Here is a 23,656-nt window from a genome sequence, read left to right as displayed (position 1 = left end):
AAAATTATTTCTGACATGCCTCCCCCTTTTTCTTGATCACATGTCAAAAATCCTAAATCTTTAAATTTTCACAAAAGGTGATATATTTGGCTTTAAATTTGTAAATACAGTGTTTTCACATTAAAACATGACCAGTAAAGGGCACCTAAAGCAAAAAAAGTGCTCAATAATGGATTTTCCATGTTGCCATAGGGGAATGCTTATATGGCCTTAACCGCAGTAATGAAAGTGAGTTTTTCCTCATTTCTAACCTAATTTTTGCTCAAATCTACACAAAACTTGATTTCAAGTGCTTATTACTACCATATTTAGGTAAATATAGCCCTCAAAGTTTAATATTTGATATTTTTACTAAATTTTCTACACTTTTTACAAGATAGGACATAAAAATCAGCCAAAAAGACCAATTTTCCATAATTTGGACCTATAACTTAAAAAAATGCATATTTTGAAGGATTTTTGTAGTGTATTCCTCTCATGGCAAAGTTAACAAGATCTTCAAGTAGTTTAAAGCTATTTCAAGAAACTTTTCATTTTGTCATGGCTTCATCTTCAGGCTAAAAACCACTAATTCCACTTCCCATAGGCTTCTATGCTAATTTCACAATATTCAATGGCTTCTCTGGACTTTACCTTAACTTTAACCTGCAGATGACTATATATCAGCATGATTCTACATATGTCAGCTCACAATCCTCAGAATGGCATGTGGGGTTAGCAGACTTGCAGTGCAGTACTGGTCACCGGAAGTGAAGGGTCTATAAATAGCATGGGAAATCCCAGTGTTTTCACAAGATAGGGGTATATTTAAAAATCATTATGGAGATTAGGCTTCACATCACAAGAAGCAAAATGCACCTATAAAATGTACAGAAATGTTTTTCCTTTCAGAAACTGTTTAAATTTTTAAAATAAGATGAGAACTTTTTTCACAGCACTATGAGGAACAGGGGTAATTTCTGCGTAGGACTATTTTTGCGTACGTTCCAAATGCTCATTGGTTGAATTGGTGGTCTGTAACCTAAAGAGTCACTTTTTGTCTTAGAAAAAATAAATAACTATACAGGTATCTTCCTACACACATACTGAATGCATTTGCAAAGTTTCAGTGAAATGTGGCAAGCACTTTTTTAAATATTTGATTTTTAAATATAGGGTAACCAAGTTGTGCGAGCAAAAAAGTGAAAATATTCTACCATACTGAAATGCATTAAATATTTGCAAAGAACTTTTTCTGACTTTTCAAATAAAAAATATCAATCACAACTTGTTTTTTAACAATATTAATGAAGAAATAGTTTTAAAAGTAATCATTTTCTGAGAAATTGGTCTATTTTTAAAAAATTATTTCTGACATGCCTCCCCCTTTTTCTTGATCACATGTCAAAAATCCTAAATCTTTAAATTTTCACAAAAGGTGATATATTTGGCTTTAAATTTGTAAATACAGTGTTTTCACATTAAAACATGACCAGTAAAGGGCACCTAAAGCAAAAAAAGTGCTCAATAATGGATTTTCCATGTTGCCATAGGGGAATGCTTATATGGCCTTAACCGCAGTAATGAAAGTGAGTTTTTCCTCATTTCTAACCTAATTTTTGCTCAAATCTACACAAAACTTGATTTCAAGTGCTTATTACTACCATATTTAGGTAAATATAGCCCTCAAAGTTTAATATTTGATATTTTTACTAAATTTTCTACACTTTTTACAAGATAGGACATAAAAATCAGCCAAAAAGACCAATTTTCCATAATTTGGACCTATAACTTAAAAAAATGCATATTTTGAAGGATTTTTGTAGTGTATTCCTCTCATGGCAAAGTTAACAAGATCTTCAAGTAGTTTAAAGCTATTTCAAGAAACTTTTCATTTTGTCATGGCTTCATCTTCAGGCTAAAAACCACTAATTCCACTTCCCATAGGCTTCTATGCTAATTTCACAATATTCAATGGCTTCTCTGGACTTTACCTTAACTTTAACCTGCAGATGACTATATATCAGCATGATTCTACATATGTCAGCTCACAATCCTCAGAATGGCATGTGGGGTTAGCAGACTTGCAGTGCAGTACTGGTCACCGGAAGTGAAGGGTCTATAAATAGCATGGGAAATCCCAGTGTTTTCACAAGATAGGGGTATATTTAAAAATCATTATGGAGATTAGGCTTCACATCACAAGAAGCAAAATGCACCTATAAAATGTACAGAAATGTTTTTCCTTTCAGAAACTGTTTAAATTTTTAAAATAAGATGAGAACTTTTTTCACAGCACTATGAGGAACAGGGGTAATTTCTGCGTAGGACTATTTTTGCGTACGTTCCAAATGCTCATTGGTTGAATTGGTGGTCTGTAACCTAAAGAGTCACTTTTTGTCTTAGAAAAAATAAATAACTATACAGGTATCTTCCTACACACATACTGAATGCATTTGCAAAGTTTCAGTGAAATGTGGCAAGCACTTTTTTAAATATTTGATTTTTAAATATAGGGTAACCAAGTTGTGCGAGCAAAAAAGTGAAAATATTCTACCATACTGAAATGCATTAAATATTTGCAAAGAACTTTTTCTGACTTTTCAAATAAAAAATATCAATCACAACTTGTTTTTTAACAATATTAATGAAGAAATAGTTTTAAAAGTAATCATTTTCTGAGAAATTGGTCTATTTTTAAAAAATTATTTCTGACATGCCTCCCCCTTTTTCTTGATCACATGTCAAAAATCCTAAATCTTTAAATTTTCACAAAAGGTGATATATTTGGCTTTAAATTTGTAAATACAGTGTTTTCACATTAAAACATGACCAGTAAAGGGCACCTAAAGCAAAAAAAGTGCTCAATAATGGATTTTCCATGTTGCCATAGGGGAATGCTTATATGGCCTTAACCGCAGTAATGAAAGTGAGTTTTTCCTCATTTCTAACCTAATTTTTGCTCAAATCTACACAAAACTTGATTTCAAGTGCTTATTACTACCATATTTAGGTAAATATAGCCCTCAAAGTTTAATATTTGATATTTTTACTAAATTTTCTACACTTTTTACAAGATAGGACATAAAAATCAGCCAAAAAGACCAATTTTCCATAATTTGGACCTATAACTTAAAAAAATGCATATTTTGAAGGATTTTTGTAGTGTATTCCTCTCATGGCAAAGTTAACAAGATCTTCAAGTAGTTTAAAGCTATTTCAAGAAACTTTTCATTTTGTCATGGCTTCATCTTCAGGCTAAAAACCACTAATTCCACTTCCCATAGGCTTCTATGCTAATTTCACAATATTCAATGGCTTCTCTGGACTTTACCTTAACTTTAACCTGCAGATGACTATATATCAGCATGATTCTACATATGTCAGCTCACAATCCTCAGAATGGCATGTGGGGTTAGCAGACTTGCAGTGCAGTACTGGTCACCGGAAGTGAAGGGTCTATAAATAGCATGGGAAATCCCAGTGTTTTCACAAGATAGGGGTATATTTAAAAATCATTATGGAGATTAGGCTTCACATCACAAGAAGCAAAATGCACCTATAAAATGTACAGAAATGTTTTTCCTTTCAGAAACTGTTTAAATTTTTAAAATAAGATGAGAACTTTTTTCACAGCACTATGAGGAACAGGGGTAATTTCTGCGTAGGACTATTTTTGCGTACGTTCCAAATGCTCATTGGTTGAATTGGTGGTCTGTAACCTAAAGAGTCACTTTTTGTCTTAGAAAAAATAAATAACTATACAGGTATCTTCCTACACACATACTGAATGCATTTGCAAAGTTTCAGTGAAATGTGGCAAACACTTTTTTAAATATTTGATTTTTAAATATAGGGTAACCAAGTTGTGCGAGCAAAAAAGTGAAAATATTCTACCATACTGAAATGCATTAAATATTTGCAAAGAACTTTTTCTGACTTTTCAAATAAAAAATATCAATCACAACTTGTTTTTTAACAATATTAATGAAGAAATAGTTTTAAAAGTAATCATTTTCTGAGAAATTGGTCTATTTTTAAAAAATTATTTCTGACATGCCTCCCCCTTTTTCTTGATCACATGTCAAAAATCCTAAATCTTTAAATTTTCACAAAAGGTGATATATTTGGCTTTAAATTTGTAAATACAGTGTTTTCACATTAAAACATGACCAGTAAAGGGCACCTAAAGCAAAAAAAGTGCTCAATAATGGATTTTCCATGTTGCCATAGGGGAATGCTTATATGGCCTTAACCGCAGTAATGAAAGTGAGTTTTTCCTCATTTCTAACCTAATTTTTGCTCAAATCTACACAAAACTTGATTTCAAGTGCTTATTACTACCATATTTAGGTAAATATAGCCCTCAAAGTTTAATATTTGATATTTTTACTAAATTTTCTACACTTTTTACAAGATAGGACATAAAAATCAGCCAAAAAGACCAATTTTCCATAATTTGGACCTATAACTTAAAAAAATGCATATTTTGAAGGATTTTTGTAGTGTATTCCTCTCATGGCAAAGTTAACAAGATCTTCAAGTAGTTTAAAGCTATTTCAAGAAACTTTTCATTTTGTCATGGCTTCATCTTCATAAAGAGTCACTTTTTGTCTTAGAAAAAATAAATAACTATACAGGTATCTTCCTACACACATACTGAATGCATTTGCAAAGTTTCAGTGAAATGTGGCAAGCACTTTTTTAAATATTTGATTTTTAAATATAGGGTAACCAAGTTGTGCGAGCAAAAAAGTGAAAATATTCTACCATACTGAAATGCATTAAATATTTGCAAAGAACTTTTTCTGACTTTTCAAATAAAAAATATCAATCACAACTTGTTTTTTAACAATATTAATGAAGAAATAGTTTTAAAAGTAATCATTTTCTGAGAAATTGGTCTATTTTTAAAAAATTATTTCTGACATGCCTCCCCCTTTTTCTTGATCACATGTCAAAAATCCTAAATCTTTAAATTTTCACAAAAGGTGATATATTTGGCTTTAAATTTGTAAATACAGTGTTTTCACATTAAAACATGACCAGTAAAGGGCACCTAAAGCAAAAAAAGTGCTCAATAATGGATTTTCCATGTTGCCATAGGGGAATGCTTATATGGCCTTAACCGCAGTAATGAAAGTGAGTTTTTCCTCATTTCTAACCTAATTTTTGCTCAAATCTACACAAAACTTGATTTCAAGTGCTTATTACTACCATATTTAGGTAAATATAGCCCTCAAAGTTTAATATTTGATATTTTTACTAAATTTTCTACACTTTTTACAAGATAGGACATAAAAATCAGCCAAAAAGACCAATTTTCCATAATTTGGACCTATAACTTAAAAAAATGCATATTTTGAAGGATTTTTGTAGTGTATTCCTCTCATGGCAAAGTTAACAAGATCTTCAAGTAGTTTAAAGCTATTTCAAGAAACTTTTCATTTTGTCATGGCTTCATCTTCAGGCTAAAAACCACTAATTCCACTTCCCATAGGCTTCTATGCTAATTTCACAATATTCAATGGCTTCTCTGGACTTTACCTTAACTTTAACCTGCAGATGACTATATATCAGCATGATTCTACATATGTCAGCTCACAATCCTCAGAATGGCATGTGGGGTTAGCAGACTTGCAGTGCAGTACTGGTCACCGGAAGTGAAGGGTCTATAAATAGCATGGGAAATCCCAGTGTTTTCACAAGATAGGGGTATATTTAAAAATCATTATGGAGATTAGGCTTCACATCACAAGAAGCAAAATGCACCTATAAAATGTACAGAAATGTTTTTCCTTTCAGAAACTGTTTAAATTTTTAAAATAAGATGAGAACTTTTTTCACAGCACTATGAGGAACAGGGGTAATTTCTGCGTAGGACTATTTTTGCGTACGTTCCAAATGCTCATTGGTTGAATTGGTGGTCTGTAACCTGTATGCTGATGAAACTGTTATTTTTGTAGCATTAGATTTACAAAAAACACTGTCTGTCTTGAAAAATATTGTATAGATTGGAAATTAAGTGTAACTGTAACAAAAAAAAAACAAAGGTGGTATTTTTTTCAAGAAGGAAATTTACAAGAAATATTTATTTTAAATTGTTCAATAAAAACTGAGAAATAAAGGATTCATATGTTTATTTGGGACTTTTATTTAAATATAACGGTAATTTTGTACAAGCAAGGAAGAAAAAAAACCTGTATGTTCTATACAAAAAGATACAAAATATTTCTATTCCCATTAACCTTCAATTAAAATTATTTGATGTTTTGGTAGTTCCTATATTAACATATTTTTCAGAAATATGGAGTTTGAAAATAAGGCTACTATTGAAAAATTACATCTCCAATTTTGTAAACGCATTGGGAGTAAGATCATCTACACCAAATTTTATGGTATATGGGGAACTTGGGAGATTCCCACTGGAAGTACATATTAAATTAAAAATGGTGTATTTTTGGCATAGAGTAGCTTCTAATGAGAATAATTGTCAGGAAAATTATACAAATTACTACTTCACTTAAGTGAGCATGATAATTTTAATTTTAAGTGGATTAATTATATAAAGTCTATATTTGATGATTGTGGTTATAGTGAAATATGGAATATTCAAGAAAATGTCAATTTTAACTTTTTAAAGGTGAATATTAAACAGCGTCTATAAGACCAGTTCATCCAAAGATGATATGAATAATTCATCTAGAGGGGAATATTACTCTAATTTTAAACACGAATTTCGATTGAAACCTTATCTATTAAAACTAAAATCGGGGCAACGGGTACATATTTGTAAATTAAGGGTTTGTAATATTCAATTTCCTATCGAAACTGGTAGATGGCGGAATATATCAAGTGACGAAAGATTGTGTAGTTTGTGGATCTGGTCTTGGGGACGAATATCATTATTTATTTGAATGTAATAACAATATAGTTTTAGACATCGGAAGAAAATTTATTCCGAGTTATTATATTAGGTATCCTAATAGAGAAAAAATGTATGGTATATTAAAATATTGTAATGTAAAAGTCTTGATAAATTTATCAATTTTCATTCAAAAAATTCAAAAGTTGTTAAATTGATTTATCATTTGATGTAATGGCTCGTTATTTTTGTCATTGTACATGTATGTGACTGATATTGTGTAATATTTATATGTATATTTATATGCATTTACTCCTGTTACGCAGTAATCTGCGGCTGAGTTTTCTTAATAAACTAAACTGCTTCGATGTTGGTCATGATTTATTTTTGCAAGCGCTAAAATTTTATTTATATTTCGGCAGCTAAAAAACTCCATATCAAAGGATGTTTTTCTCTAGAATTTGTAACATTCCTTTTCCTACTTACAAAGTGGTCTCACATGAGCTCGAGATGAAGGTTGATATATACACAAACAATGAGTAATGATTGTTTTTTGTAAATTGTTCTTTCTGCTGATGTGACCACTGATTTACCGATTATGACAATAACATGCAAATGACCTTTCCACAAAGTTCGTTAACAATGCTATAAGGTGTTATGAAAATAGTTCGGACAGACAGACAGGGTGAAACCTATAAACCCCTCTCCCCTAACCTTTTTTGTGGGGGCACTATACAAATTGATTATTATATTCATCATATAGATTTTCTCAATAATTTATAGGTACAGTGTAATTTTAACTTAATTGTAATCAGTGGATTGATATTTCTGTTGTAACGTTGTTGGTTGCAGTACTTAAATTCCTACTTATTCCTAGTTTTAAATCATAATCATAATCATTAGATCCCATTATGAATAACCATATTTGGTGTGCATTTCACTTATTTGTGTATTACTAGTATAGTATTTTTTATGATTATCATAGTGTATGCATATTATCTTAATATGATAATGATAGTTGAATTATTTTAGCCTGAAAGTGCTTTTTTTCTGACAATTAAATGTGTATAACGTTAATTTGATAAAAATTCCCACCATTACTCCAGTAAACAGGAACAATGTATGACCTTTCCAGCATCAGCAAAACAATTTTTTATGTTGGTAAGACAAAATAACTTATCTTGTTTCCTGATACTAGCAAGAAAAAAACAGGGTAGGTAGGCAGGGAATTATTTTATTTTTCAAAAACATTTCAAATTTTCTCAATCAAGACTTGCGCCCAAATTCCCATAAGGCTAAAAAAATATGCCAGGTTCTCAGGCCCTGCCGCATCCCTAAAAACCCTCCAGCATCTGCAATTTATAATACAGTAAAATCCGGCAATTTTCATATCCAGTCCATAGTCAACTTTTACTTAGTTAGAAAGGTAAAAAGTTTGATGTGAATGAGGCTGTTATTTAACATTGATTATTAAAAATAGAAGTTTGTCTCGTGGCAGAGAGTTTGCTCTTATTTATTGCCATATCCCATATTCCAGTAAAGTTGTTATGCCATAGAGTAACTTATTTAACTTCTCAACATCCTGTATTTTTACAGAATTGTTCAATTTGATGAAATTTCTCAAAAAAAAACTTGCTTTTGATCCAAAAAAAGAAAACCTCTCTCCCGCATCAATTTTTTTTAAAGTGGCCTGAGAACTTAGGCATTTTTTATATGGCCTAAAATAAATAGGGTAAACACAAAAAATTAGGTTAAGAAGTGTAACAGGAAATTAACATATTTTTTTGCCCAATGATTGCTGTATGTACAGACCAGTATTAATTGTAATGAAAAGGCCTACAACTACCATTACCTGTATAAGATATAATCATCAATGGTCAATCAATGAAAAGGACAACTTAGGTGTTTAAAATGTTTATTCATAAATGAAGTGCATATTTACAATGTATATAAAGATTCACTCAAATATATTTATATATAAAGGTCTGAAAAATTCCCAACCATGTCAGAACTGAAAAATTGGTACCACTGTGACATCTATGGCAACACCGCCCGCACAAAGTCCAGCATCCTAGACCACTCGGCCAGCTAGGCTATAGATGTCACAGCGGTACAAATAGGAGTCTCACAGAGGGAACAACCCAAAATTTGAATCGAAAATTTGACAGTTCTAACATCGTTGAGAATTTTTCAGACCTTAATATATATATATATATATAAACAAAAGAAAATTGAAGGTTTTGCATCTTCATCAATTATCTTTCGTGTAACTTACTCTATCTGCATGAAAAAGCAAAATTTACACAAAGAAAAAAAATAACAAATAAACAAGAAACTAGCCCTTTCCTTTTATGATCATTAAATCTTATGATATGCATTAAATACAAATTTTATTTGGTAACATACGGTTTGTTTGTAGGAACATATTCAAGCATTTGGTCATTGATCGCATAATTCAATTCATTATACATACAAAATGTCAATTATAAATGATGTAAACTACACAGGAGGTCCCTCATAAACCTGTATAGATTTGTCATCTGATACAGATACAATCTTAGATCCATCATCACTGTACTTGGCTGACCAAACCTAAAAACAAAAAGTTCTTGATCCTTCTAACGAAAAATAAGCATAAATTGTGTTTGATAATCTATCCTCATTGAACTTGATGGTTGTATGTCATAACAGTTAAAAATGGTCTTAACATTCATATTAAATTTCATCAAAATCAATCATATACATAGACTCTGGATTTAAAGGTATATAGACAGAACTATGGATGGATAGATGGAAAGGCAGACAGACTGACATTGCAATTATCTTATAGCCCCAACCAAGGTAGGTTTCTAATATAAAACATTCATGTAAAATAAATGGGACTAAGATCAACCTTCTCCAAATAGCTGGCAAATCAGAAGATCAGTCAGATTGGTCCCTACTCCCGAAACTTCTTGTGTTTTAGGAGTATAATAATGGGATACTTATACCAGTATTTAGAGAAACAAAAGAAAGTGGAAAATTTGTCGAGATAACAATATCCAACGAGAAAAAAAATGACAGAAACAATGTATGTAGCTCCAATTAATGTTGAGATATCTTCCACACTGAAATGCCAAATATACAAGATCAGTAAATTGGGCAGGTATTAACTTCCTATATATATTTACCTGGTCTGTATGGTCATAGAATGTATGTACACACTGTCTAGATCCTGCATCCCAGATCTTTACTGTCTTATCCGAAGAACTGAAACGTTATGTTCATGAGATACAGAAAGATCACTTTAAACAGTCTAGGGTGAAATAACAATATATAGAGCTGCCCTTTCAAAGCAAATTTTTTTGTTTCTCAGTCCTATTTTCATACAAAAAAACAAATGTGAGAAGAAAAGGCCATTCATTTTACCCTAAATAGTTGTTTTACTTTTTGCAAAGACAGAAAAAAAAATTAGTTCTTCCATGTTTAAGTCACATAATGAAACAAAATATTAAAAGGTGAAAGGGAGCTTACTAGTATATACATGTTATACCAACAATATTTAAAGTTCTTCAAATGTTCTTGGTTTATACCAAAATAAAAATAATACATTTGTTCGCTGCTAACACACCTACCGTTTCAGCTCAAGCACTTTTAAAAATCTTGATTGATTCCCCTTGTTTCCTAAATGTAAAATGTTTTTGAAAAATAAAATAAATTTCCTACCTACTTACCTACCTACCCTAACTTTTCACACAATTGTATAACACTGTATGTCAACCATAAGATGAGGTCAAAAACATCCACAAAAAATATTTACTTCTTTATGCTATGAATAACATTTAATTCAAATCATTTTTTGTCACATTGTAGAAATTTTATTTGTGATCTTTTTTGGGGGGATGAAAATAAAATTCTAGCATTTTCACTTACCTTGAGACAAAATGAGTGTCATCTTTACAGAAATCTACACTAAGTATCCATGACCCATGACCTGACAGGGCACCAGCCATAATAGCATGTTGTCTGAAAAATAAAATATGACTTATCCACAATGTGATCAGGTATCTCTGCAGTGTGTGGCTAGCTGCATGAGTAACGAAAAATAGTTTTGATTTTAACCAAGTCCCAGCACCACAAAGCTTGAATAAGTAATAATAATCATGAAGATTTTAAAGCTTAATTTGAGTTTATGTTACTGGTATATAGGATAATCATGATTTATTCAAACAAGAGATGTGCATACTGCCTTTAATATTGATATAGAGACGGATAGAGAAAGATTATGATAACACATTGTTGTTGTGGTAGGCCATTGACCTTCAGTGTTTTTTCTATTAACAAAAGTAAATGCTGAGAGCTCTAGATATCTTACTAAAATAAAACACTGATTGGTCACTTCCTTTTGACTAGTCCAATGTGAACTATTTTCTTTTATTTTTAGCATGGGATTTTCTTGCAGAATTTCCAAAATAAAACAACATTGACATACTTTTATTTCTATTTTATTTTTGGATAAAATAGGGTCAGTGGTCCCATTAAACAGATTATAAAACATGTTGGGCTAAAATGTATTGATATACATGAGCAATTTTTTAAAAGAAAATTTAAATTGTTTTACATAGAAATACTGAAAAATGAACATTTAGAAAAAAAAATGTGCTCATTTAATGTTCAATCCATTTATCAAAATACTCCATAATTTAATTTTTTTTTTAAAAACTTTAAATAAAAAATTATGTTTTTATGAGATATAACTAAAAGCATCCAAACAAAAACATTTAAAACCTCAAGTTAACTTACATTTCATAAACTTTAATGGTATTGTCGTCTGAACCGGTCAGCAGCAACTGGGAATCTGGTGAGAAACATAACGATCTGATTGGTTTGGCATGACCTGAAAAGAAAATGATTATGTAACATAAATTACTGTCTCATACAAATGCGTGTCAACCATATTCTTCAATGTCAAATTAATCAAAATTAGTCCTTCACATTATTCCTTTAAAAGCATTGAAGTTAGGTTTTAAACACTAAGTCTTACTGCTTCCTTAATTGGATTATCTCACACTGGCATTGAAATCTTTCATGCAAATCTAAATGTGATATCTAACTTCTTTTTTAAATTTTATATAACTCTGTTAAATGGATAAGGAATTTGTTGACAGCCAAACACAAAGACAGGGTAATCCATATAAAATCAGGTTGTACAGACAGGTAATTAGATATTGAAGAAATAATAATGCCAGTTACCTTAGTTGAACATGTGAAAGTTACATTTTTTTCTATAGAACACCTAAATTTGGCAGTGTTACTCAATGATTAATTTCAAGTGGACTATTCATAAAATCTCCCTCATAGAAAAGAAAATGTATGACATTTATCATGTTAATTTTCAATTAAGTTGAGATGCCCTTTTATAATCAGACTGAACAATTAAAATATGTGATTTGTAATTAGTTTTTTAGTTATAATTTTCTTTTTGATCTATTGTTGATGGAACTGTAGTGAAATTGATGAGTTGAGTTCGGATTTTAAAAATTGACCACTGGTAATTAACACAGATGCAGTAGGATAAAATGAATATCTGTGAACGAAAAGTTTTTCTTGTGAAACTCCATCACCCCAACTTTAACATATAGTCCAGATGTAAACTGAGTTGTCAAATATGAGTAGAAGTTGTTATCAACCAAGCCCAAAATCAGATCCCTTGATGTAGAATTCCATTATAAGCTGGAGTTCAAATATCAAGCTTTAGAGTATCGTTGCAGAGAAAACTGTTACCAAAAAATTATGGTAATTATCTGTTATAAATTGACCTTAATTCTATATCCAAATTATGTATTGCTATTGCGTAAGTTGAAATATTTATGTTATACTTTTAAAATCATTTAATGTTTATTTGTTTACATTCTTAGATATAACTACCAGTCCATATAATGTCATTGGACAGACAAGATATTGTTTGGACCACCCTGCTTTCAACTGAAGAATGTGATGTCACAACCTAAGATCCCTTTTCTTACAAAATAATGAGTCAGAGTCAACTATATATCAAGTACTTCTCTGTCTAGGAATCAGGCAAGATGTGTAAAAGGTGTGGCACATGAAGAAAAAACAAAAAGAGGTTTTATTGCATTATCCAAGCATTTATACCTCATAAGCTCAAGAAATTACTGTCAAAGTGTTTGTAAAGTTTGCCTTCTTAAGACATAGATAGTTCAAATTTAGTTAAAATGCACTAAGGAAAAATGGTGGAAATTTTTCCCAAACTTTTGCCTTATTTAAGCGGTCATAAATTATTTACATCATCAAAGCTGCAGGATAAATTTAGCTGCATTTGAATATATTAGAGGCACAAAATATCAAATTAAGAAAAATAATGTGCCACTCACTGCCTTATTCTTACACAGTATGTTACTTTAAAGTATAATATAGCAAATATTTCATTCTTACTTTGGGTAGAATTACAAAGTATGGACCAGTTGGCGGCCCCTAAAAAGTCAATAGACTACAGCTACAAATTTGGTCCATATAATTTTTTTTGGGGGCGGCCAACTAGTCATATAATGCCAAATGCAGGGCTTTAGCTATGATTTTGAGGGCTTTAGTCACTTTTGCGTACAGCACGAACGACATATTACGGGCAGCAGAATTTTGTAAATAGTCAATAGTATAATAAACTAAAGACATAAACACTTTTAATATATTCATTTTAAGTTTACAGATACAGGCATAACAATAAATACAATAAATATCACAACAAAATAACTATTATTTTCTATAAGGAAATGTGTGTTACTTAATAAAATAATATAGTTACTATTAGAAAAATAGTAAAATAGAAATTTTTTTTTACAATTATGACAAAGTTTTGATGCATTCAGTCTAAAAATAGCTACTATTTGACATAAGCTACTTCTATGGTATGATCTGACTCTCAACTAATATGAGAAAATCCTCCTGTCCTTTGCCAAACACAACACATCAAAAGTCCTCTTCAACCTAAAACTCCTCAAATCAGAAGGATAGAAACAGATCTTTAGAACAGAATTGATTGATGAAACCTGTTCCTAAGATAGGTCTTGATCAGATAGTACCTACTAAATCCCCTCTCAGTCACCAGAAGATAACGCAGAAACTAGACAGATAGAAAGGACGTTGACCACATTGGCATCGTCAACTGTAGAATGTTGCACTCTAAGCGGTTGCTGCATGATATCTTACTGCTGGGTGGTAATTTTTTAGTGACCTTTGTCCACAAATCATGAGTAGAATTGAAGACGTTCGTAATCACTGTGATTTAGTTTCAAGAAGAAAAGAGAATCGTAAAATAAATATTTATCTTTGATTAGTACTTCCTAACTGTCTGCTATTGCGTTAAAATTAATAGAAATCCATGAGACGACCAGTCACTCTTCAGAGACATTGTTTTTGTGTGCATTTAAATTTCTAAAAATAGATAGCTATGTATATGTTGTGAGGTTTGTGAAGGTTTTTTTTATATTCGAGTAAAATCGGTCTGTATCCATTAAAAATGTAAACTGTTTAACACGACTAATCCTTAAAATAAGGATAAATATAAATTTAAACGTACTTAAAAGCAGAAATGTCTCAAGTCAACTTGAGGCTTTTTTCGGCGGCCGAAAACGACCGGCTAAAGTTGAGTGAGACCCCTGGGATTATCTTTTGTGGTCCTAATGATCAAACAATTGATAAATTGTTGTTATTTTAAAGGATTATTATCGATGCACATATCAGGGATGACAAGGTAATTACCAAGCTTGGGGTCATAAACTTGTCAGAGCGTAAGGCTGGGTGATGATTGACAGTTTTTAGGAACATTTTTATTTAAGCTGACAAAAATTTACCTGAAATACTTTTTGAATGGAATTTTTTTTATACACTTTTCAAATTTTAAGTGACGAAAACGATCTAAAACATTTTTGTCATTTATGAAATGACGAGCGCTAGCTAAATCACTAATGCCAAATGACCCTATTTGCTAAGTATTTTTTGCATGCCATTCATTCCGCATGTTATATATATTTTATTGTTTGTTAATATTCACACAGATTGGGTCTTGAGAAATAAAAGTTTCAAGGTGGGGGGTATAATAATAATAACTATATTTTGCCTAAACTGACCTTCTAAAGTGTTGATAGGCACACCCTTCGTCACATCAAATACATTAACAATACCATCAATAGAACCACAGGCTATATACTGTCCATTTGGGCTCTGTAATAGAAAGAAAAATCAAGATTGAACATAAACAGTTACTAAAAATAATGAGCAGTAAGAATCAACAAAATGTCTAGGTGATTAACCTGTATATGTACAGAGAGATGGACAAAGGACCTCATTACACATTGATGACAATTAGAGCAAGGCAGAGGTCAAATGTTATCAAGGAAAATTATCCTCAAATTCTTCTTCCTTTATTGTTTTATATCTTTCTTACATTGCTCAGAGAAGAAATGATTTCACCTAGCAGAAGCATAATATGCAACCAATTAATTTAAGAATGAATCTCTGCATCATTAAAGGTTAGCTAATAGAAATATGGAACTTTTTGTTCGAACTAAAAATATATAAAAAATGCAACAATGAGCAAATATCAAATGAAACTACCTCTAATTAAAATGTCTCCAATAAAAAATGATCCCATGGTAAATAATTAGCAAATAATTCATGATGCTGAAGATCATACAGCAATATACATGTACATGTATGGATCCGTTGGGTGCACAAAAAAATATAATACAGAGTGCAGAAGAGCTGAGGTCCACTCCATATATATATTGCAACTTGATCTGAAGTATCATAAATATTTGCTTGTCAAATGTATTTACTCTTGAAAAAAAGAGAACAACATACACAACTTCTCAATTTATGACATCATATTCTTAAAAATGGAGACACTCCATAAAATTTCCTACCAGACATATAAACAAATGAAAATCTTAAAAGTATAATATTATATCTTATACAAAAATCTTAAATTTTGATTGGATAATGGGTGACAAGTTATTTTAGTCTATTCCCTGCACATCATTATTTGCCCCGCCACCACTGAACAGTGATTGGTGGATCGATATATCACCCCGACGGCAGCAATATATCACACAATATTTCACCCTCGACGTCACGATATATCACACTCTCATATTCAGTATAAATGTATAATATACTACACATACTGCCTGTAGTAGCGGGTGTTACGCATCGTATCACACTCTGTAAATATATCACCCTAGACTTTGTCTCATGTAATATATTTACCTCTTGTGATACTAAAGCATAACACCCTCTACTACAGACAGTATGTGTATAATAATAATCAATTTTAAGGATGTTTGATAAAATAACAAGGACTTCAAAGGATTGTGAAATATCCTTTAAAAGATCTTTCAACCTAAGTGATACAAGTAGACATAAAAAAAAATCTCCAAATAACATTTAAGATATATTTAATGAACTATGAAAAGATAAGTAGGAGTCACTGGGCAAAACATATTAATGCTTTGAAATGGATAAAGGCCGAGGAGTTCGAAAATTTGTCAAGTTACAAATGTATGGCTGAACATGAGCAGAAAACATTTAAACTCCACTGCAGGAGGTTAAATTGCACGACCCTACCTCCTCTCCCTTTTTTAGTGGCAACAGAATGATGTGAGTATACATACATAAGCAATACTGAGTGTAAATTTGCCCCTGGTGTCCATAGTCATTTCTTTCCTCCCAGAGTCCACACCAAATATGTTTATTTTACCGCTGTGACTTCCTGTCGCTAAAAACCGTGAGTCAGGAGAAAATGCCAGCGTCCAGGCATCAACTACAATAAAAATGGTATATGTTATTTGTTGTAATGAAAAATAAGAGGATAGAAATTTAAATTGCGTAACTGGTAATAGGGACAAGACCGTCAGTCACATCCTAAATATGTAGATCCTCTGTCAGAAAGACTAAAAATCTTAATTTTGGAAGTGATTTATTATGAATTTTATGCATGCATTTATGATTTGATTGACTGAACTTTAACACAGGTGTACATCATGTGTTATAGGAAAGTCACACCTTCATTTAGTCCACATAAAATTCAGGCACTGCCAATGGTAAAGTGATTCGTGATGTAGAAAAACCCACAGAACAAAACATGGTTTTTCAGTCTATATATTAGTAGTTTTACATAATAATAATCATTTTCATATTTAGATCTGCACTATTGAGAAAATTATACATTTATCTCCCATTAAAATCAACCAAATGGAACCAATTCAAGAACGATAACTCTTGTAAAATACCAATTTCTTGAACAATCCATATAATTTTGTTCTCAAAAGCACAACAATGAAATGAAAAACTAAGACTGGTCATGTGATCAGTTACTGTTTCTGAACAAGAAATAATAGTAAATTTGGCTTTTAAATTCCTTCCTGTCTGATGTTTATAAAGACTGTTGAGACATCAGCCATATAACAACATAACAACCCACCTGGTCCAGCATCAATACTTTTGATACACTTCCCAGTGATGATGTCCCAGACTCTGACATGGCTGTCTAAACTACTAGAAGCTGCCACTGGTGTTCAGATAAGGAAAATTTCCTAATTCAAATGTATTTTACATGAAATACAGAGACCAGCAGTTATATAATGGAGTTCAGAAATAATTTGTTAAAGGAACTCAGAATTAAAATGTAATTTTCATTTTTCCAACTTTAAAGGAGAAGACTGTGTTATTGTACAAGTCATAAATATCGAAACTAATCTTTTAAACGTTCATGAAAATTAAATTGAAACATAATAATTTCCTTTTCTTAACTAATTAATCACAATTTATAATTAGGGAATTTGAATTTCCCGCACCCATGGGGGCCATCATGATCAGTTGAGTTGTGATGTCACAAAGACTGTTTGTAAAGTGAAAGTAAATAGGTAATTGATAATGATGTCCAAAGAAATCACAAATTTGGGACATTTTTCCTATGATTTCAACCCAAAATAAACAGAAGAAGAGATTGAGGCACAACATGTAAGCAAATGTAAGACAACATTGATGAACAACCAGATTTGCAGCCAGAAGACTGTAGCTAGTATGCCAGAGAAAAATCTAATGCACTCCAAAGAATGTTCGTGTTGCTGGTAAAAACAACTTGAAGAATATTTCTCTTTTATCATTCCTGCAATCGTAAGCTTGACAAGACAACATGTTTTGATGATTAGATAAACAGAAATATTTACAGAATATTGTTTGTTTACATATTATTTGCAGTACTTGTATCAGTACCAAAACCGACTTAGTGATGTCACGAGCCAAACAGAAGCTATCAGTAAAAATCAATAAAGACTGCTAAAGATAGGAGAGTTCTACAAGATGGCTATCTACATACATTTCAAAGATTTCGCACTTTGCAAAGCCTATGCATTTTATAAACGCACATTTTGCATTAAAGGTCAAGTCCAGACCTATTACTGATTTTCTTCGTTTTCATAAATACAAAAAAAAAACCTCGGACCTGAGTTGATACCAATCTACAATATTCACATAGGAGGTGACTTGCTTTACATTTTTAAAATTTCTTAACAATACCAGATTTTAAAAATATATATATATATACAGTGGATTCCGCTTAATTGCATAGCCTATTTGCCAGTAAAAATTATGCAAATAACCGGGCTATTCTTATAACCGAAATTACGATTTTACCAGAAGTGTGAGTTCAGGTAAGACGACGATACTGTGGATCAACCAGAGATATCACTGTTCAACATTTCTGATTTGGTATTTAATTGTTATAGACCTTCTCATTGTATTGTTCTTTTATCAATAAATAATAATATATATTGTGTTTGTCTTGTTTATTGACCTTCTTTATGTTGTGTGTATTTATAAGTAAAACCACGTGTTTCTCATCTATAAATAGTCAAGTAATTTCCTGACCTTTCTATGAAAGAAAATCCCATATTTCATATTTCAGTCAGGATTCAGTGTAATATTCATCAATGTATGCAGTTTGTGGGCTTTTGAAATGGTCTGTGTGTTTTTATTCCTCTGTTCAATCACCATTGTACACTGATAGTTGTGTATTATACGTGTCATTGACCTCAATATATTCCTATGAAGTGTGGATAGTATGGGGCACCTTAGGGTAGTTCAATTTCATTAGACATTGTACTGAATGAATGACTTTTAATTTTCATATGATATTTATGCCTAGTAACCCAAGCTCACTCAAAACTGTTCAGCTCATTAAAGAAAATTAAATTTACATTGATAATCATTTGTAGTCGGAAGAATTTAAATAGGGACAAAAAATACTCCAAGCCGCATCATAAGGTGATGTTTGGCATGTCGTCAGAAGTCATTGTTCACCTAGGTGCTTGTCTATTTTAATGTAATTAGAAATCATTTATATTGTCTTTTATGTCCATTATGTTTTTAATCCATTATTAACACCTCCTGATTGATGATAATCTAGCTTTTACAACAATAAATATGATTGACATATTTATGACCCGAAGGCTTAAAATAGAATTTGGGAAAACCTGTCTTTACCTGGATGAGGCAAAATTCTCTATGCAATAAACCGAAATGCACCTCCAAGGCCTATGCAAATAAGCGATTTTTTACGTAATAGAATAATAGGAAATGGTTTTGTGCAGGAGAAAATTATGCTAACAACAATAAATATGATTGACATATTTATGACCCGAAGGCTTAAAATAGAATTTGGGAAAACCTGTCTTTACCTGGATGAGGCAAAATTCTCTATGCAATAAACCGAAATGCACCTCCAAGGCCTATGCAAATAAGCGATTTTTTACGTAATAGAATAATAGGAAATGGTTTTGTGCAGGAGAAAATTATGCTAACAACAATAAATATGATTGACATATTTATGACCCGAAGGCTTAAAATAGAATTTGGGAAAACCTGTCTTTACCTGGATGAGGCAAAATTCTCTATGCAATAAACCGAAATGCACCTCCAAGGCCTATGCAAATAAGCGATTTTTTACGTAATAGAATAATAGGAAATGGTTTTGTGCAGGAGAAAATTATGCTAACAACCGAAATATGCAATAAAGCGATATGCGATTAAGTTGAGTCGACTGTATATAGTGAGAAAAATCTGTAAAACCTCTCCAGTTCCCATGGAACTTCATGCAAATAAAAGATACACGTTCCATTTCTGTTGATATCTACAGACACCACACCAAGCTGATGTCCTTCTAGAGCATGACGTAGTTCTAGTTTACCGTCGCCCCTGTAAAATAAACATCAACAGATTTAATGACACAGCACCAATCTGATGTCCCTCTAGAGCATGACGTAGTTCTACTTTACCATCGCCCCTGTAAAATAAACATCAACAGATTTAATGACACAGCACCAATCTGATGACCCTCTAGAGCATGACGTAGTTCTACTTTACCATTGCCCCTGTAAAATAAACATCAACAGATTTAATGACACAGCACCAATCTGATGTCCCTCTAGAGCATGACGTAGTTCTAGTTTACTGTCGCCCCTTAAAATAAACATCAATAGATTTAATGACACAGCACCAATCTGATGTCACTCTAAGCATGACATTTCTAGTTTATCGTCACCCTTGTAAAATAAACATCAACAGATTTATCGACAAAACACTAAGCTGATGACTCTCTAGCATGACATAGTTCAGGTTTAACCCCTGTTAAATAAAGACCAAAGTTCCACTGACAAAACACAAGAGCAACTATTATTCATGTTGTATTACCATCTCCATATTTTGACCAGATCATCAATCCCACCAGTTATGACATTCTCTGTACCATCATTTTCATTTTTCTTCCAAGCACAGCTCCAGATACTGTCCTCATGAGCTACAAAATAAAAGAAGAATTTCAAACATTATTGATATGCAGAAAAGAAAAATATATTACAGAATTCCTTTATTGATTTGATATAATAACAAGGATTATCTTTATTTGTAACATGCATATAACATACATGTTGTACTGGTACACGTATATATGCTAAAATACAGTATATACATAGACATTTCTAAAGCAAAAATATTCAAGAATTTAAGGATGTAGACTTTAATGTGTACATTGTACAGGATACAATGATGTAACTCTGGAGACCTGTGATATTTTTTTTTGTAATTCAATATCACTAAAGCTGTCAAACCTTCAATTTAAGCAGAATGAAATAACTTAAGTCGGCAGCATCTTTAATTTCTGCGTGCTTGGTATACTCAAATGTGCATGTTCCATTGATTCGTAATATTTATGCCTCTAAAATATTTAATTAAGATGTACTGTTTACTTCTTTTTGTGTTGAATAATTTACTCTTCCTTGATATTTTTTTTGTAACCACAGTGCTTGCCTTTAGCCACCAGCCCGGCGCTAGTAAAAATTAATTTGGGCTAGTGAAATAATGTGTACCTTTCTTGTTTTGGGCTAGTTGAAACCTATACAGTCCTCTATTATGCAGGCTAGTCATTGAGAATTTTGAAGGAAAGAACTGTAACCTTGTTTGTCAAAAAAAAATATACCAAATATTGTGAGGCCCACATCACTGTAAACTTCTATATATTTTCCATCATTCCTAATATACAACCAAATCGATTCATTAATTTTGGCTTGCAAACATATGACAATCATATGTTTATGAAAAACATATAATTATCATATGGTGCAAACCATATGATTCTCATGTGTGGCACATTTGCCTGTGTAGAGCTAAGTCTATAAAATTAACTTCTTCTTATAACCTTTAATTAAAACACAAACCTTGTTCTTGCTTGAAAATTAAAGAGTACTGAAATAAAAAATATAACCATCATAAAAAATGAGAATGTAATTGACAGTTTAATATAATATGGCAGGGAGTGTATTCATAAAAATGAAATGCAGGTATATTTGTATGGATACATCGTACATGGTACAATCTTATTGAATCCAGGTCGTTTCGCCCTGAATTCCGTTCGCTCCCCGAGTCGTTTCACCCTGTTTCCCATTTGCCCTGGGTCGTTTCGCCCTGCTTATAAATTTCCGGGACGCTGCTGCAAACTGATGTACCTTGGGTTGATGTCACGGTCCAGGTCTTCAGATGAAACACTAAATTCCATGCTGCCGCTTACTAACCACCTGGTCACAAGAGATACAAACATCTGATGTAATGGATATGAATGAATATGAATGCAAATCTTGAACACTCGCCTTATACATATTTCTGAATCGTTAGGCTTTCACATGGCTCAGGAAAACACAACCTTTGGAATTCTTTTTATTTTGATTAACTGAACTCAGCTTCCAAGCTAAGGACTTGACTTCAAATGATTTCAATACCACCTTTAATTTAATTACCAATAATTGACACCTTGTAAATAAAACATTCTAATCAATCACCCATTCAATTAATTAACAACTAATTAAATTATATTTACAATTGTGGCATAAAAATAATTATATTGTTGTTATAACATGTTGATTGAAGCCAGCTAGTTGTGGAAAAGTGGATGATAATTAAAAGCATTAAAATTGAAGTATATATTTTTTTAAATGATATGATATTTCATTTATAATTTTATAAATAATGTGATATCTTATAAATAATTTTATACCCTCCCGAAGGGAATGTTTATGGTTGTATTATCAACCTGGTTCTGTATACTTATGGCAAGAAAAAGCATCAATATCCGTTTTGTGCATTTTCAGTTATTCATTTGCGTATACTTGTAAATGTGTGATTGAGAGCCAAACCAGTCTCAGAAAATATTTGCTAGTTTTGATAATTAAATACAAATCGAATCATAAATTTTCCAAGATAAAGTTGGCATTATAGTCTGCAGTATGGCGTCCAGATGTTTACGAAAATTACGTAATCAATATTACCCATAATTCTCGGGTCATAAAAATTGTGAAACGGAAACGAACCAAAACGAAACGAAAATAATCGATAAAAGAAAGAATCAAAATGAATCAATTCAATAAAATGAATCAAATCATTATAAAAACATAATTTAACTATACAAAATGGAACAGAATGAAGAGAAACTAAATGCAACAAAAGAAATCTTTGAGGACATTTTTCGCAAATATAAGAACCATAATGTTAACCAGTGCCCGGCAATTCTTTATCGTATAAAATAATGTCAACAATGTAATTTCCGGTCAAAATCAGATCAGCTGATCTGGTCTGAAAAAAAAAACACATATAAAGCGCACCTGTGTATAAAACGCAGGTAGAAGTCACCTGAAAAAAAATAGCGGCTTATACACCGGAATATACGGTAAAATATAATCAGGGCGAAACAACCCAACACGAAACGACCCGGGGCAAACAGGTAATTGGGGCGAAATGACTCACTACCAATCTTATTTCATTCTGCAAAAGAGGATACTACGACCGAAATCGGAATATGGCCCATTGCGGAATGGGAAAATTCCAATTTCGACCGTAACAGGGATAAGCAAGATAATTTGTACTTGTTCAATGATTGATACTAGTAAATGATAGAAGCGGCACCATCTTGGAGTATATAAAGTTGAAATGTCATATATCAAAGCACCGTCCGTGCGAGACTCGACAGGGTAGTCCAACACGTTAAAACCCCCTTAGTTAGTTATATCAAAGCAATAGATTTAAAAAGGGCACCCTCATTTTTCCTTACCAACTGATTCGCTGCCATCCCGTTGCCGGTGATTGCGTCTTGCAAGCGCTTCTATTTGCAATACAAACAAGTAATATTATAAACGCGCACCTGTTCAAGAATAATTTTTTATACTCTCAAAAACAAAGAGATAAAAGAGTTTGAATTGATATATTTGTTAA

General features: G+C 31.8%; 1 protein-coding gene across 1 annotated transcript; it reads right to left on the bottom strand.

Annotated features, from left to right (window-relative positions):
• Positions 1-8,742: 8,742 nt before the first annotated feature.
• LOC148596521 (uncharacterized) lies at positions 8,743-23,623 on the bottom strand. Its single transcript, XM_088562852.1, has 11 exons — positions 23,496-23,623; positions 21,613-21,640; positions 20,591-20,696; positions 20,010-20,095; positions 17,322-17,408; positions 16,513-16,661; positions 14,971-15,064; positions 11,627-11,720; positions 10,757-10,849; positions 10,015-10,093; positions 8,743-9,436 (listed from the first exon to the last, which is right to left on the bottom strand). The coding sequence occupies exons 1-11, from the start codon at positions 23,511-23,513 to the stop codon at positions 9,344-9,346; spliced, it is 927 nt and encodes a 308-aa protein (XP_088418978.1). The 5' UTR covers positions 23,514-23,623; the 3' UTR covers positions 8,743-9,343.
• Between the last annotated feature and the right edge of the window lie 33 nt (positions 23,624-23,656).

Source organism: Perna viridis, chromosome 15 (genome assembly GCF_037379345.1).
Source record: "Perna viridis isolate PV_CMFRI_1.1 ecotype Kerala chromosome 15, ASM3737934v1, whole genome shotgun sequence".
NCBI classification, from domain to species: Eukaryota; Metazoa; Mollusca; class Bivalvia; order Mytilida; family Mytilidae; genus Perna; species Perna viridis.
Note: the sequence above shows the minus strand (reverse complement) of the source record. Positions and strands in the feature narration are given on the sequence as shown.

What these genes read in the sequence shown, in the direction of transcription:
- LOC148596521 (XM_088562852.1), bottom strand. An exon ending in AATTTTCAAGCAAGAACAAG is followed by an intron (nt 20,697 to 21,612) that starts GTTTGTGTTTTA and finishes TTTATTTTGTAG; the next exon opens with CTCATGAGGACAGTATCTGG. An exon ending in TATCAACAGAAATGGAACGT is followed by an intron (nt 17,409 to 20,009) that starts GTATCTTTTATT and finishes TCTGAACACCAG; the next exon opens with TGGCAGCTTCTAGTAGTTTA.